At 43.1% G+C, this 14,071-nt stretch overlaps 1 protein-coding gene across 5 annotated transcripts in view; it reads left to right on the forward strand.

Moving 5' to 3' along the window:
- Positions 1-14,071, forward strand: part of Ankrd29 (ankyrin repeat domain 29) — a 46,640-nt gene that overhangs the window by 869 nt on the left and 31,700 nt on the right. For all 5 annotated transcript variants that reach the window (XM_033757302.1, XM_033757303.1, XM_033757305.1 and 2 more), the window contains exon 2: positions 9,128-9,238. In XM_033757302.1, the coding sequence (XP_033613193.1) occupies positions 9,128-9,238 (111 nt within the window). The remainder of the gene's footprint in view (positions 1-9,127; positions 9,239-14,071) is intronic.

The raw sequence follows: 14,071 nt of genomic DNA on the forward strand, positions 1-14,071 counted from the left end.
AAAAAAAAAAAAAAAAAAAAAAAAACTTTTTAAAGGAAGTGGCTGCAGCAGGGATCCAAAATTGACCAAAGGTTTATTTGCTTAACAATGGTGTAGAAACTTGGACATCTTTAAAAGGTAGACACTCAAAAACAAAAAGATAGGTAGGTCCAGGGATTTAGCTCAGTGGTTCTGCTGCCTGCTTCATAAGAGCAAGGTCTTGAGTTCAATCCCTCGTACAATAATAATAATAAAAGATAACTCAGTTTTAAAATGGGCGAGGATCCAAATAGACCTTTCTCCCTAGAAGATGTACCGGAAGAGGTGCTCAACCACATTTGCCATCAGGGAGATGCAAATCAAAACCCTAATGAGGCCAGGGATTTAGCTCAGTTGTTCTTGCGCTTGCCTTGCAAGTGCAAGGACCCAACTTTGATCCCCAGTACCAAAAAAAACAAAACTAATGATATGCCACTTCCCTCCCGCCCCAGGATGAGTAATCAGCCAGATAGACAATGACAGTATTGGCAAGGATGTGGAGAAATCAGAGCCCCCACACATTACTGGTAGGAATATAAAGTGGTGCAGTTGTTTTAAAGAACGGCCTGGTCTGTCTTCAGAAGTTCAAAACAGTGTTACCACCTGCCGCAGCAGTTCCACTCCTAGTGATGTACCCGGGAGAAATGAAAACATATGTTCGTACAAAAACTTGAATGCACATTTTTATAGCAGTATTATTCACATAGTCCAAAAGTGCAAACAATGTAAATGTCCATCAATTTACACCTGAATGGAGGGGTCCATCTCCCACCCCACGGCTGGCAGGTTGAAGTAGGGAGAGAGGAGTAACCTATGCTAGGTCGGGAGAAAGAGGGGTTGATTTACCACAGAACTGGGTTCTGGAAAGCAGAGAGGAAAGGTTCAAGCAGAGGAGACTAGAGTCCCAAGCCTGTCTAAGGCTTAGCTGTAGCAGCATTGCCCATCTACCTCCTGTCTTACCAGTGCACCCACAGCGTGCAATGATGAGGTACTGGGGGTTGAACCCAGAGCTTTCACACTGTATATCCAGCCCTTTTTATTTTATTTTATTTATTTTATTGAGACAAGTTCTCACTAAATCATTAAGTTGCCCAGAATGTGCTTGAACTTTGCCATCCTCCTTCCTCGGCCTCCCAGAGTGCTGGGATTACAAGCAGGTACATTACACCTAGCTGAGACTTTGTATTGTAAAATTTTTGGAGGAATTTTTTTTTCTTCATTTGTTTTTCCCAGTACTGGGAATGGAATTCAGGACCTTGCACTTGCCAGGCAGGCACGGTGCCACTGAGGTAAACCCTGACCCTGAAGGGATTTTTAAATACTGCTTTTTAAAGTTTTTAGCTGTGTATGGCTCACTTAGTTTATCTTTCAAGTATGATTTTTCTCCAGTTGTCATCTATGGTCAGTAGCTCTGATATGCTACAGACCCACAATCAATTTCATGTGTCGTTCTTATTTTATGAATGCCAAATATAGCAATTAGCAAAATTGACAAGAGGTTTTGTAACTATTTAATGAATATTTATTAACTTTGATTCAGGAGCAATGGATTGACTTTTTATTTCATAGCCTGCATTTAAAAAGACTACATTTTGAATGAGTTTGTGGAAGAATAAAGAGAGCATTATAAATCACACTTCTCTTCTTGATGACTCAGAATCACAGCACGGGGGCTCTTTGTGCCTAAACCACATGGAGCCCTTTCCATCTGCATGTGTGGCCTCCCCTGGCTGGTGGCAGTCGCCTCTTGCTTTTCAAACCCAGGGCCTTGTGCTTGTTCAAACACTCTGCATCTGAGCTGTATCCCCAACCCTGGTACCAATCACATCTCAGCGGTTCATTTTGCCTCCAGTAACCTTCCTTGCACAATTGATAGCTCCTGATTGGCTCTGGTTAAGGAAATATACACGTGCATGTTAGAGTTATTTTATTAATTAATTATTATTAGTCCATACTGCAGTACACAATGTTTACATTCCTTGTGTGGAGTTGGTATGTGTACATAACGCATCTTAATTCCTTCCTTCATCCCCTTTTCCCCTGCCCCCCCATCTCTCATAAAGGCAAACTCAGAATAAAAATCTGAGCCTTTTCATGAAATCAAGTTCATGGGTTTTAGTACGTTGGCTTTCAGCATCATGAAACTATTTCCACTGCTTAGGCTTTATTTTTCAGGATGGAAGTTGCCAAAATCATTCAAGGACGTGTCTATTGCCAGATAAACAAAAATTATCTGGGTCTTTCTTGAGCAGTTTCTTACCCAAGAAGGTAAAGCATCCTGCTGTTGTGTTTCATCATAGTGGCAGAAGCCAGTTGTGCTGGGCCAGAAGGATAGGCCCTGTGCACACCATCCCTGTCCTCAGTGTGTAAATTGTCTCAATCAACCGTACCTCACCAGTCAGCTTAAATTAATTAGGTGAGCCACAAGAAAGTGAATTAACAAAACAAAATTTTTTTTATTTTGATAAATCACAAACCATTTAATTTGCCCACTTAATGTATTCATTTCAGTGATCTGTAGTAAAATCACAGAGCTGAATTTACCATCAGCACAATCAACCCTAGAACATTTTAAATCACCCGCAAAGGAAACCTCCTACCCATTAGCTGTCACTGTTACTCCAAACATCCCCAGTTCAGACAACTGCTTATCTACTTTTTTCTATGTATGTTTGCCTATTTTGGATATACATGTGTTTAAAGAGATTGAACATGGCCTTGAGTCCTGAGTTTGGAAGTGCTGGTATCATATGGGTCTGTTTCTAAGGCAAAATTTCCCAGGACAAATCACTTACCTTTTTCTTCAGCATAATACCAGCAACCCTGGGTTTAGGCTAAATGTTCATTAATCATTCTGAAAATTTCAAATACTTAGCACAAAGTAGGACCATGGGTTAGAATAGCTAAGGACATCTGAGAAACATCTTCTGCCCATGGCTTCTCAACTCATTGTTACAGCCTTATTTTACATAGCCTCTGATATCACAGAAATTTTTTTACTGAACAAAGCTGATATTCTTCAGATTAACCACAATTAAAGCCCACATTGCACAAAATCCTTCTCTAAACTAATAATTTAAATCTCTGCTGCCACTATCTTTTAATCAGAATTCCATTTCTGTACAAGTAACAATTTCCCATCTGTGTTTCTGCTCCCTTTCCATTCCTATATTTAATTTCTGGTGTCAAATGAGCAATGTATTCACCAACACTCTGGCAGTAAAGCCCAGGTGTAGGGTGGATGGGGAGTTCAGAGAGAGAAGAAAATTTGCAAATGTGGAATTACCCTCAGTTTTTCTTACAGGATGTCAAGGATAAGCATTCAGACTCTGGACCCAGACTTGGGTTTGAATTCCAGTTCTCTTACTTCCTAGCTGTGTGACCTTGAGTAATTTACTTCTGCACCTCAGTTTCCTCTTCTTAAATATAGGAATAAACACTGGCTCCATTGGGGCTTTGGGAGAGTTAAATGAGTTAAAGCAGTTAAGATGCTTGACCTACTGCCTGATGCAGAGCAAGATCTTAACCTTAGTTGTTGGAACAAGGAAAGCACAATGGTCTTACTGTAAGATTGGAAGAATCAAGAAAGAGGTTAAATGGCAATAGCATGCTTGGCCCTGTGCTCTGTACTTCATGTAAAGCATTTTCACCTGCATCATTTCTTGTATTGTTTTTAATTACATTTTTAGCAGAAATGTATTGGTTTACAGTTCTGGAGGCTAGGAAGTGAAGACCGAAAGAGAGGGAGAGAGGGGAGACATGTCTCCTCAAAGACTAAAAGACTTGTCCCTGTCCCTCTCCGTACCATTTATGGTGATGTGCACTTTGTACCCAGAGGAGACTGGGAAGTTATCCATGGAATGTGATTGGCGTAGACGCGGAATAGAAGGAGAATTGGGGGACTTTCCATCCGGGCAGGAGAGCAGCTTGGAATGGAGGTAGGAAGGAAGTTGTTGGCGATCCAAGCTGCCAGGGCTCTTGCTGCTAAAGGAGAATGTGTGAGAGCTGGCATGTGGTGGTTAAGCAGAGGGCAGCCTAAAGCAGAGACCACCCGGCACTGCAGGCTGCCTTCCATTCCATACCTACCTCGCCTGTGAAATGGGTGGTGCCGTCCCCACTTCCCTGAGCCACGCTGAAGATCGCATGAGGTTGTCTCTGTGGAGTACCCGCCACATGGCCTGTCCTAAGTGTGTCGTAAGCTGTAGATCAAGATGGGAAGGGGAATTAGGGGGTGGAGGAAAGTTGGGAGGGCCAGGAGGGAAGGGAAGTAAAAATGATTAAGATGCACCAATTCCCCAAGAGGAGTGTAACCACTATTGTCACAAACATACAGTAATTAAAAAGTGGAAACTAAGTGTATGGGGGCAAAAAAAAGATTCCTGATCCCTGACAGATGCCACAGTGCCGTGGGAACACTTAGCCATTTCTTTCCTCCAGTTGCCTCGTAGGCTCTTCGGACTGAAGCTCACTCATCACTTCTCCCCGGAGCCTGTCTTCCGGGGTATTTCTGACCGCAGTCCAGCAGGCACTGGAACCAGAGCTCTGGGGTTATGCACTTTCTGTAACCTTCCTCTCCTGCATATACCTTGCGAGACCAGTCTGTTGAGCCCTTAAAATTTACTCCAGTCTGTGTGACCCTCCCGCTCCCACTGTGGGTGCCCACACAGACCCTTAGGTCTCCTGCCCTGTCTATGCAGTATTCCTCCTATCCGGTAGGCGCCAATGTCAGGCTGGCTTCACACTTCAATCCCTTCTTCCTGAGGCTGTCACAGGATCCTTCCTTCCAGTACCACGGGTGGAACCCAGGGCCTCATGCATGTCAGACAAGTGCTCTACCACTGAGCTTTTTACTGACTTTTTTAAAATTAAATTTTATTTTGAGACAGTCTCAGTAAGTACCCCAGGCTGGCCTTGAACTTTCGATCCTCCTCACAGAGACCCTTCTGAAAGGAAAAACTAATGGTGTCTCTCACCTTGAAATGCTTCCTAGACTTAGGACCCAGGAGGATATAGTCCAGATTTAATGACACACCCTGGGGAGCCTTGGGAATCTGCCCTAATTGCCTAGCTCCCTCAGCTAGAGCCCTCTCTCCCTCACATCTGCCACTCCAGCCCCCCAAATGTGTGGGTCCCCAGGACACTGGGGCCTCCATGTCTGCTTCTCCCACCCCTCCTCTGTAGTGCTGGGCAACCCTCCTCCAGCCGGGCCCCTCCCTGACTTTCAGAACTCATGACAGGAATTCCCTCCCAGCTGCACTCTCCGGTAGAACTGACCATCCTCTCCTTGGTGCCTTCACCACGAGTAGCTGCCTCTCTTGTTTGGCATCTGCAATACCGTATGACGCCTGTTGACATGACTTCCTTTCCTTAGGCTGTAAAGCACCCATGAGCAGAGATCACACTTATCTCCCACCCCTAATCCTAGCCCCTGGCCGGTGCCACTGTCCCAGCACATGCGGATGACTCAGTGAGTGCACGGCCTGGGCAAGGATCGTAGAGAGTGTTTATCACCAACACTCCTTGAGTGTGTGTTTTCTAAGTGAATTTACATGTTTTCTCACTTTGGTGCTCCAACAACACATGACAGGTACTGTTTTTTGTTTTTGGTTTTGTTTTTCTGTAACAGAGATCAAACTCAGGACATTGCTCTTGAAAGGCAGGTGGCAGCAACGCTGAGCTAAATCCACAGCCCAGGACTGTAGCATTATTATCTATCTCCATTTTAATGGGGCTGAGCCGGGATGGGGTAGAACTTGATCCCAGCTCTTTCTTACCCCAAATCAACTGTGCTGTCCTCCCTCTACCTCTCAGTAAATCCAACCCTTGAGAGAGAATAAAATATTACAACTTTTCTTAAAGCTCAGTTTGTAGAGTCTTATGGGGAACCAGAAAAGGAATCCCGAAAACTCTCCTAAAGGAAAGAGAGGTCCTGGCCATTGAGCTTGCTGTTTGCAGATGGTTTTTCAAAGGTGTTTGAGCTGAAAATGAAACAACAGTCACTGAAAATGAATTGTGATTTATCTCTCTCCGATGTTTACATTTCAAGAAAAGCCAGCAGAGCTGTTTCTATAATGCATTTTAATTTCTTTCTTATTCTCCTACCAGACTTTATTCTGGCCTCGTGCAACCTTGTTGACAGGGCATTGTTTTATGGTTTATTGTGCAGGTCAAACCTGCCTTGCCATCAAGCACCTGTGGGCAAAGATCAAAGTTCACCTTGTAACTAATGACAAGGACAAATGAGACCCAGCCTGCCGCAGATGTAGCAAGCTCTGCATCAACACCCTTGGCTTGAAAATTCCAAGGCAGGAACATTTACACCTGCAGGGAAGGCACATTGTTGAGATGGGTTTTTTTTTCATCCTAAAGGAGCCCGGAAACTACTCAAAGTATGTTTGTGATGTGATTGTCACTGCCCCGTCCCCCTTCCTTCATCTAGGTATGCACAATAGCTCCAGCAATGGAGGTGCTGAAGGACTTCTGAAATGAAGTCTTCCCACCAGCAAGTGTTGTCATTACTTCACTGTTGCTGTATTTTCGTTTCAGATGGCTTTGTTGAATAGCTGAAATCATTGGCATTTTCTTTTTAACTTACTAAGCATTGTATTTAATACAATACCTTGTTCCACAGGGGAAACTGTACATTCCAAGACATTCTGTAGATTGCTGAAACCACAGATATTTCCAAACCCTACATATTCTTTTTGTATACATTTTTGCTTATTATAATTTCTTGTCTACATTAGGCACAGTAAAAGATTAACAATAAAAGCTAATAATGAAACAATTATAACAATATACTATTAAATTGGCAGCATCAGTACTTTTAAGCTTTGGGGCAATTACTAAGTAAAGTAGAGATAACAAACAGAAGCACAGTTGAGCTGTTAACTGAGGTGACTACTAACTGACAGGTAAGTACCATATAAATAGCTGAACACTCCAGAGAAAGGAATTATCCACAGGCCAGTGAGATTGTGCAAGGTTTTATCATGTTACTTCGAATAGAATGCAACTCAAAATTTTTCAGTTATTCTTTTCTGGAATTTTACATTTAATATTTTGGGACCACAGTTCATGGTGGGTTACTGAAAGCATGGAAGGCCAACCCACAGCTAAGTCATGCTTTGCTTAATAGTGGGGAAACATTCTGAGAAATGGGTCAAGGCATTAGGCAGTTTTATCATGAACTTATATAAACTAAGATAGCTACAGTGTCTTTAGGTAATATAATCTTTTTTTTTTTTCATTACTGGGGATTGAACTTGGGGTCTTGCTAAATCCCTAAATTTCCCAGGCTGGGCTGGAATTTGTATTCTTCCTGCCTCAGCCTCTCAGAGTGCTGGGATCATAGGCATGCACACCCAGTTTAGGCAATATAATCTTAAGGAACCACTATGGTATATGTGACATGTTGCTAACCCAAATGTTATGTGGCACGTGATTGTATTTTTAAAATATATTGCACCTGCCTTTGGGATCAGATAGGTTTTTTTTTAAGCCCTCTCAAAAGTGCTTTTGATATTCAAAATATATAACTCCTGACCTAAATGTCACATGTGCTGAGTTCGCTAAATTTCAAAGAATGAATTTTAAGAGACCGAGAAGGTTAAGAGTAGGAAAGGTTTAAGAGAAAGCTCCTGAGAGACAGGAAGGGTCCTGAATGGATGGCCACGGAGGCCATTTGTCAGGGGTAATTTGTACAGCAAAATCATACCATGGGTGCAGCATGGCTTAAACTACAGCCAATCTATAGGATTATGAGTTTATCCTCTTAGCTAATATTGATCAATAGGGAAACAAGTCACGTAGCAAGGATACATGGAAAGAGCAAAGGTATTTTGGGCAGGGAGGATGTGTCTGACGCTTATCTGGGCCCACTGGACCAGATGGTGCTGGTACCAGTATTATCTCAGGTTGTTTATCTTGAAGGCCTGGTTGTTGCATCTCCATCCTGAGGCCTGGCTGTCTTCAGATTTGCCTCTAGCCACAATTCTGATCTCTCTCTCTCTGACCTTGAGGGCCCAATTCCTCTCTGACTGTGTATTTCTAATTTAATTATCTATCATACTTTTATTAAAAAATGTGAATACCATAATATTTCCTAAGACTAGCAAAATTTTCTGTTAGTATAATATTCAAATTCAATTTGCCTATTGATTCTAACTTTGTAAAGAAAAGAAAAGGGTAAGTGGAAACCAGCACTTGTCAGCATTTGTGGTGTGGTGGGCATCATGTCAGGCAGTTAATCTACACCATTTCATCCTCTTGGTAAACTTCAAGGCAGGCAGGTTCTGTGATCTTCGTGGAGACTCCCACGGTCAAGGCATGTGCACAGAACTGCCCTGAACCCAGGCTATCTGGTCCTTAAGCCAGTCCTCTTCCTCCAAAGGACCGTCTGTACAAACCCAGGTTGAAACTACTGCCTCAGCTCTGCTACTCCTCTTGAAGACCTGTTCTAGTTCTGTGCCTCCCACAGGTGTGATCAACACTGACTTTGCCGCTTTCAAATACCCCAGCCATGGAGTGAAGGATACAGAAAGGCCTTCTTAGCCCAAGGTTCCTTGTTCTCAGCTGAAGCCTCTGGCGCCTTGCATCCAAAGCAGGAGAAATTGGGTGGAAGGAAATGAAGCATTCACCCACGTAGCTGCATCCAAAAGTACTGAGGCCCTAGAAAAAGTGCTCAAAAACTCCTTTGGAAGGTCAGAGCAGGGAGGAATTGGGCTCTGCCTACAGGAGAAGAGAGATTTGGAATGGTTTATGGAGGAAGTAGCATTTGACTAGAGCCTTGGCCTTGAAGAATGGGGGAAAGTTCATTTCAAGTAAAAAGGAAACTAAACAAAGACATAACAGAGACAGGAAGGTGAGACACTTGTGGGAAACATAGCATTGGTAGTGCAGTATTACCACTCTGCAGACCGCCTCATGGCTCAGGTGTCTCATACCCACAACCAAGTATTTTACAATCATCTGTTGCTGGGGGAGCAAGCTTCCAAATGATTCAACACAGCTGAGAACTCTCCCTTTTGAATGATATTATCTTTGGGCATAGAAGAGATCCCGTTAGCCAAGGTCACTTTTAATATCCTGTTTGGTTTTGCTCTTGCAGAAGGAAACTCCACTTGCCAATGCTGCATTCTGGGCAGCAAGGAGAGGAAATTTGGCCCTGCTGAAGCTGCTGCTAAACAGTGGACGCGTGGATGTGGACTGCAGAGACAGTGTACGGAGGGACAGAGGGACGGATACTGGTACCTGCATGCCCAGAGCATCCTTTTCCACCCGCTGGCATGAGAGCATCGCGTGAATGCGTGTCCCTTTACAATGCTTATTTATTGGTCCATGTGTTTGCTTGCTTTATCCTTTTCAAAAACCCCAAGATACAGTGGTGTCAGAAAGCAAACAGTTACAGGCATAAAACAATAGTAAAAGACGCATTTCCCTGGGAAGCGGATGGGCAGGTTCCAAGAAAAGGCTGTTCCATGAAATAACTCACTAAAAAGGAAAGAAAGGAGGATGGGAGAGAGGGAGGAAAGAGGAAGAGGGTACAGAGGAGGAGGAGGGGAGGGGAGATGGAGAAGAAGGAAAAGGAGAGGAAAATGTAGAGCACACATGGACGTGGGAGTTAGGTTATTTTCTACAAGGATAAGAAAACTAGAAACTGAAGCCTCCTAACCTTCTGTCACCTCTTGCAAACAAAGACATACTAATTGGCAAGTAAGAAGGAGGAATAAAAATAGATACTATGCACACTGTCAGGCACCACCTAGGAAGCCCTCTCCCTCCCCAGCTGGCAGCCACCATTTCTCTGTGAGACTTCTTCATGTTTCTGGGGACAAGGAGGATGTCAGATGAGAGGTGATTTTAGGATCTGAATCACAATGGTTTCAAAGAAACCATATTATTTTCCTGGAAATAGGGTGGACCATTCCAGCTTTTATTGCACACATTTAGAAGAATCTAGCCCGAGAGGGAAACAGTTTTCTCTGGTTCACGTCCTGGGGCATGGGATAGCTTTAGTTCTCACCTCCAGATCCACTCTACACCCTTCTCCCGCTGGCTCCAGAGTTTGAACCCTGTAGATCTCCCCAGCTGTCTCCCTGCCCCCCGGCTTCTAGGTAGGTTTGGCCCATGGGAACTTGCTTAAGCAAGAGTCAGAGGGTACAGGAGAGGGTGATGGGAGCCCAGTGCCTTCCCTGCTCTGTCGAGCAGCAGTGTTGTCACTTTGCATTGTGAGAGGCACTACCATCCTCTCACACCTTCAGGCCTGGCTGGTCCTGGGGCCCCACTCTTCCCACCTCCCTGAGCTACATTGTTCTTTTTAGTTTCCAATACCCAGACAGGTTTATAAATAGTCTTTTTATTAAACTTCCTTCTGTTTATCCCAGTTTGCACAAAGCAACTTCTCCTTGCCAGAACCCCAGCTGGCACCTGAGGACATCCTGGTCTTGCTTAGTCTCACCTGGCCAGCCTGTGAGAAGGGAGGTCAGTTACCATGATGACCTCAGTCTCCGACCACATTCATGGCCACCATTCCCCCCTTTGCTTCAAGCCATCCCTGTGTGTTCTCCCCAGTGTCTTCCTCCTGGCTTCTGGAGTCTCAAGGCCACACTGCTGAACCCCTGTTCTTACCCTTTCCCGTACCCCAACTCCCATGTCCTACTGCCTCCCTTGTGGCAAAGTTTGAATTCTGTCCTTGTCTGTTTACTAGGTCATCTGCAGCTATTTTGGCCAAACATCTTGCTCCCTGTTTAGACGCAAATATGTTTATACATTGTCCCTCATTCAAAATGAAAACAGTGATTTCATCAGGAGATTTCTGGAAAGGTGATTTCTTAAGCCAAGGAGCAAGTCTAAATGATGGCCATGTCAAACATCTTGTTATTTTGAAAGGCCCTCTCAGGTTGGTGTTGACTGAGGGTCAGAGATACTTGGAAACAGTACCAGCCTTTATTCCTTTTGGAATTTCACTGGCTTGGTTTCTGCAGGATGGTTCTTGGGGTTGATCATAGATCTCTAAACTAGAGCTCTTCTGGCTAGTGGGACCCAGTCCTGTTACCTAGGAAACCTATAAACACATTTAGAGCTGAGGAGGGGCCCACAGAGCTCTCTTGGGAATTGTCCTCAACCTGAATTGTGACTATCTACAAACATTGCCAATAAATAGCATTATAAAGAGCAAATACTTTATTTCTAAGCCACCCACTCTATACCGAGAGCTCCGATTTGCTGCCATTCATCTTCAATTCCCAAATTAAGGCTACCTGCATGTGATGTTCACGTTTTTTTGCTTTGCCCATCTCTGTGATACACATTTACCACAAGGATGTGCACTGGCAGATTCTCCCAGCCTTTTTTTAGGTGTGTTCACATATGTATTTCACTGCCTAGTTTTATGGAATTTTGTGCATATTTATTTTTATATCCACTGTTCAAAATCAGTTTGCTTTTTAAAGATACGTTTTAAGATCAATCCATAAAACAAAGTGGCCTTAATCTTTAGAGAATTAAAGTCAGTCACACCAGTACATTTTAAACAGAAAGGAAATACATATGCAGTGTGATTTTTTAAAAAAAACTGCCAAATGTTTAAATAAAAAATTTAAAATTTATTACAGTAAGAGACAGTGTCATTAATCTCCCTCAAAATGGTGGCCTTTGCTGTGAACCCAGCTGTCCATCATTCCTCCCACTTTCTGAAGCAGCTCTGAAAGTCTTTCAAGTCTTCAGTGCTGCTGTTATGGCCACTTTGATGTCCTCGTCAGATCAAAACAGTGAGTGCAATTCCTGTCAGATGAAAACATGGCGGGCATCCTCGCCCACCCTTCTGACAGGATCTGGCACCGTGTGACACCTGGCTCTTCCTGAAAGTCGGAATGACCTTGAGAGCCTCGCGTAGGAGGACTTCCAGAACTGCTTCAGAAAGTGGCAACAGTGATGGGATACATGTCAGTGATGAATGCATGTGTGGTATTCAAATAGGGGGTGGCATTTTGAGAGGAATTAATGGCAGTGTGCCTTTTACTGTAATCATTTTTACAATTTAAGTGTACACCATATTTTTATCATGCCTCAAATTGTGTGTAGCTTAATACAATACTTCTTTATTCTCTTTCTTCTCTGTGTTAACCTGACCTTTTCTCAAGTGACCATGGTATAAATTAAAATGTAATCCTTGAAGAAGCATTGTTGTTGTTTAATTCATCTTTTCTTTAAAACAGATGAGCCTAACATTTTTTTCTTTTTTAAATATCCAAATTAAGTGCTTTGTACTTCTCTGCTTCCTCTGGATTATTATTGATTCTGAGACCAACATGACCCATGATTTTAAAAAATGTTTTTCCCGCCTCTCGTGGAAGGATATATTCATAGCTTATACAGTCAGATTTATTTTAGCTTAGTTTATTGGTAGTAGGAATTAAACCCATGGCCTTTGCTCTGAGCTACATTCCCACCCTTTTTTATTTTTTATTTTGAAACAAGGTCTCACTAAGTCACTAAATTCTCCAGGTTGGGCTCAAACTTGCAGTCCTGCCTCAACCTCCCAGAGTTCTGGGATTATAGGTGTGCACCATCATACCCAGCTAGACTGGCTCTAAACCAAGTGTCTAAGTCCATTTGGAGTGCTTTAAAAGAATTCTTTAGACTGGGTAATTTATAAACAGTGGAAATTTACTGCTTACAGTTCTGAAGGTTGGGAAATCCAAGATCAGGGTGCCTGCAGATTTGGAAGTTCACTTCTGCTCATAGATAGTGACCTGTTGGTGCATCCTTATCTGGTAGAAGGGGGTGGGAACTCCCTGCAGGTTCTTTAATAAGGGCGCCAGTCCATTCACAAGGGCAAAACCCTCATGACTTAGTCACTTCCTCAAAGACCCCATCTCTTATTATCACTACTATAGGGACCAGATTTCAGTGTAAGGTTTTGTTTGTTTGTTTTTGTTTGTGAGACAGAGCCTGGCCATGTAGTCCAGGCTGACCTCAAACTCACTGCATTCCTCCTGCCTTGGCCTCCTGAGCGTTGGGATCACAGGCTGTGCCACCACACCCAGCCAGTGTGAGATTTTGTGGGACCCATCCAGGCCATAGCGCCAACATTTCTCCTATCTGCTATGTAAATAAACACATCATATTCAAGAGGAAGTTGGTGATACCAGGCTTATCACTTGATCTTGGAGAGTACAGAGGTATGAATGAGTTCAGCTAGGTAACGGATTTACAGTCTCTGTAACAGTCTCACAGCAAATGCCAGATAAGCTTATGTGGAGTAGAAGCATCCTAAGAACCACTAGGTAGCCACTGGCTTCTCATGACTCCACTGACTTTGCATATAAAGCAAATAAGACTCTGAGCGTGAGTGTGGCCATTCACAGAAGTCAGCAAAAACCAGGTGATGACTTAACATTTACTGATCTAACACCTGCTGAACTAATATCTGACATCCCCCCCACATTGCCTAAATCATCTTCTTTACTACTTTTTAATTAGGCAGATACTTTTTAAATTTTTAAAAATTTTTACAGATAAAGAGGATGAGACTTTGAAAGGTTTCATAACATGCCCCAGATCATACTTTCAGTGACTACGCTACTCTACTACTACCTTCCTACACAACATGCCAGATGGAAATGACAAGCAAAGCCTCTAAAATTCCCTTACTGGCTTTTTGCCTAATGAGCCATCTTCTTTGCAGAGCCTCCCTCTTGCCATCCACTCTGGGGAGGCAGGTTGCTAAATAAGCTAAAGGGATGGCTAATGTTGCAATTTGAAACCCTTGAAAGCAACCATAAGTTAAGCTATAAAAGTCTCTTTTAATGAGAAGAATCCATGTCATATGGTACATCTCAAGTCCTTAAATCTTCCTTCTTTCTGCCCTCTTCCTTCCTTTCATATAAGTTCTACCACTGAGTTACACCAGTAGTCCCCAAGACTTTGTATCTCATAGCTACAAGAGGCCTTGGTGACCACTCCTTCCAACATTTCAGTTTAGAAATGAAATAAATGGGTCCCAGTAATTGCAAGCAACTTGCCCCAGGTTATACCATTGTTCAGTAGT

The sequence above is a fragment of the Fukomys damarensis genome, unplaced genomic scaffold (genome assembly GCF_012274545.1).
Source record: "Fukomys damarensis isolate Sample0158 unplaced genomic scaffold, DMR_v1.0_HiC HiC_scaffold_30, whole genome shotgun sequence".
NCBI lineage: Eukaryota > Metazoa > Chordata > Mammalia > Rodentia > Bathyergidae > Fukomys > Fukomys damarensis.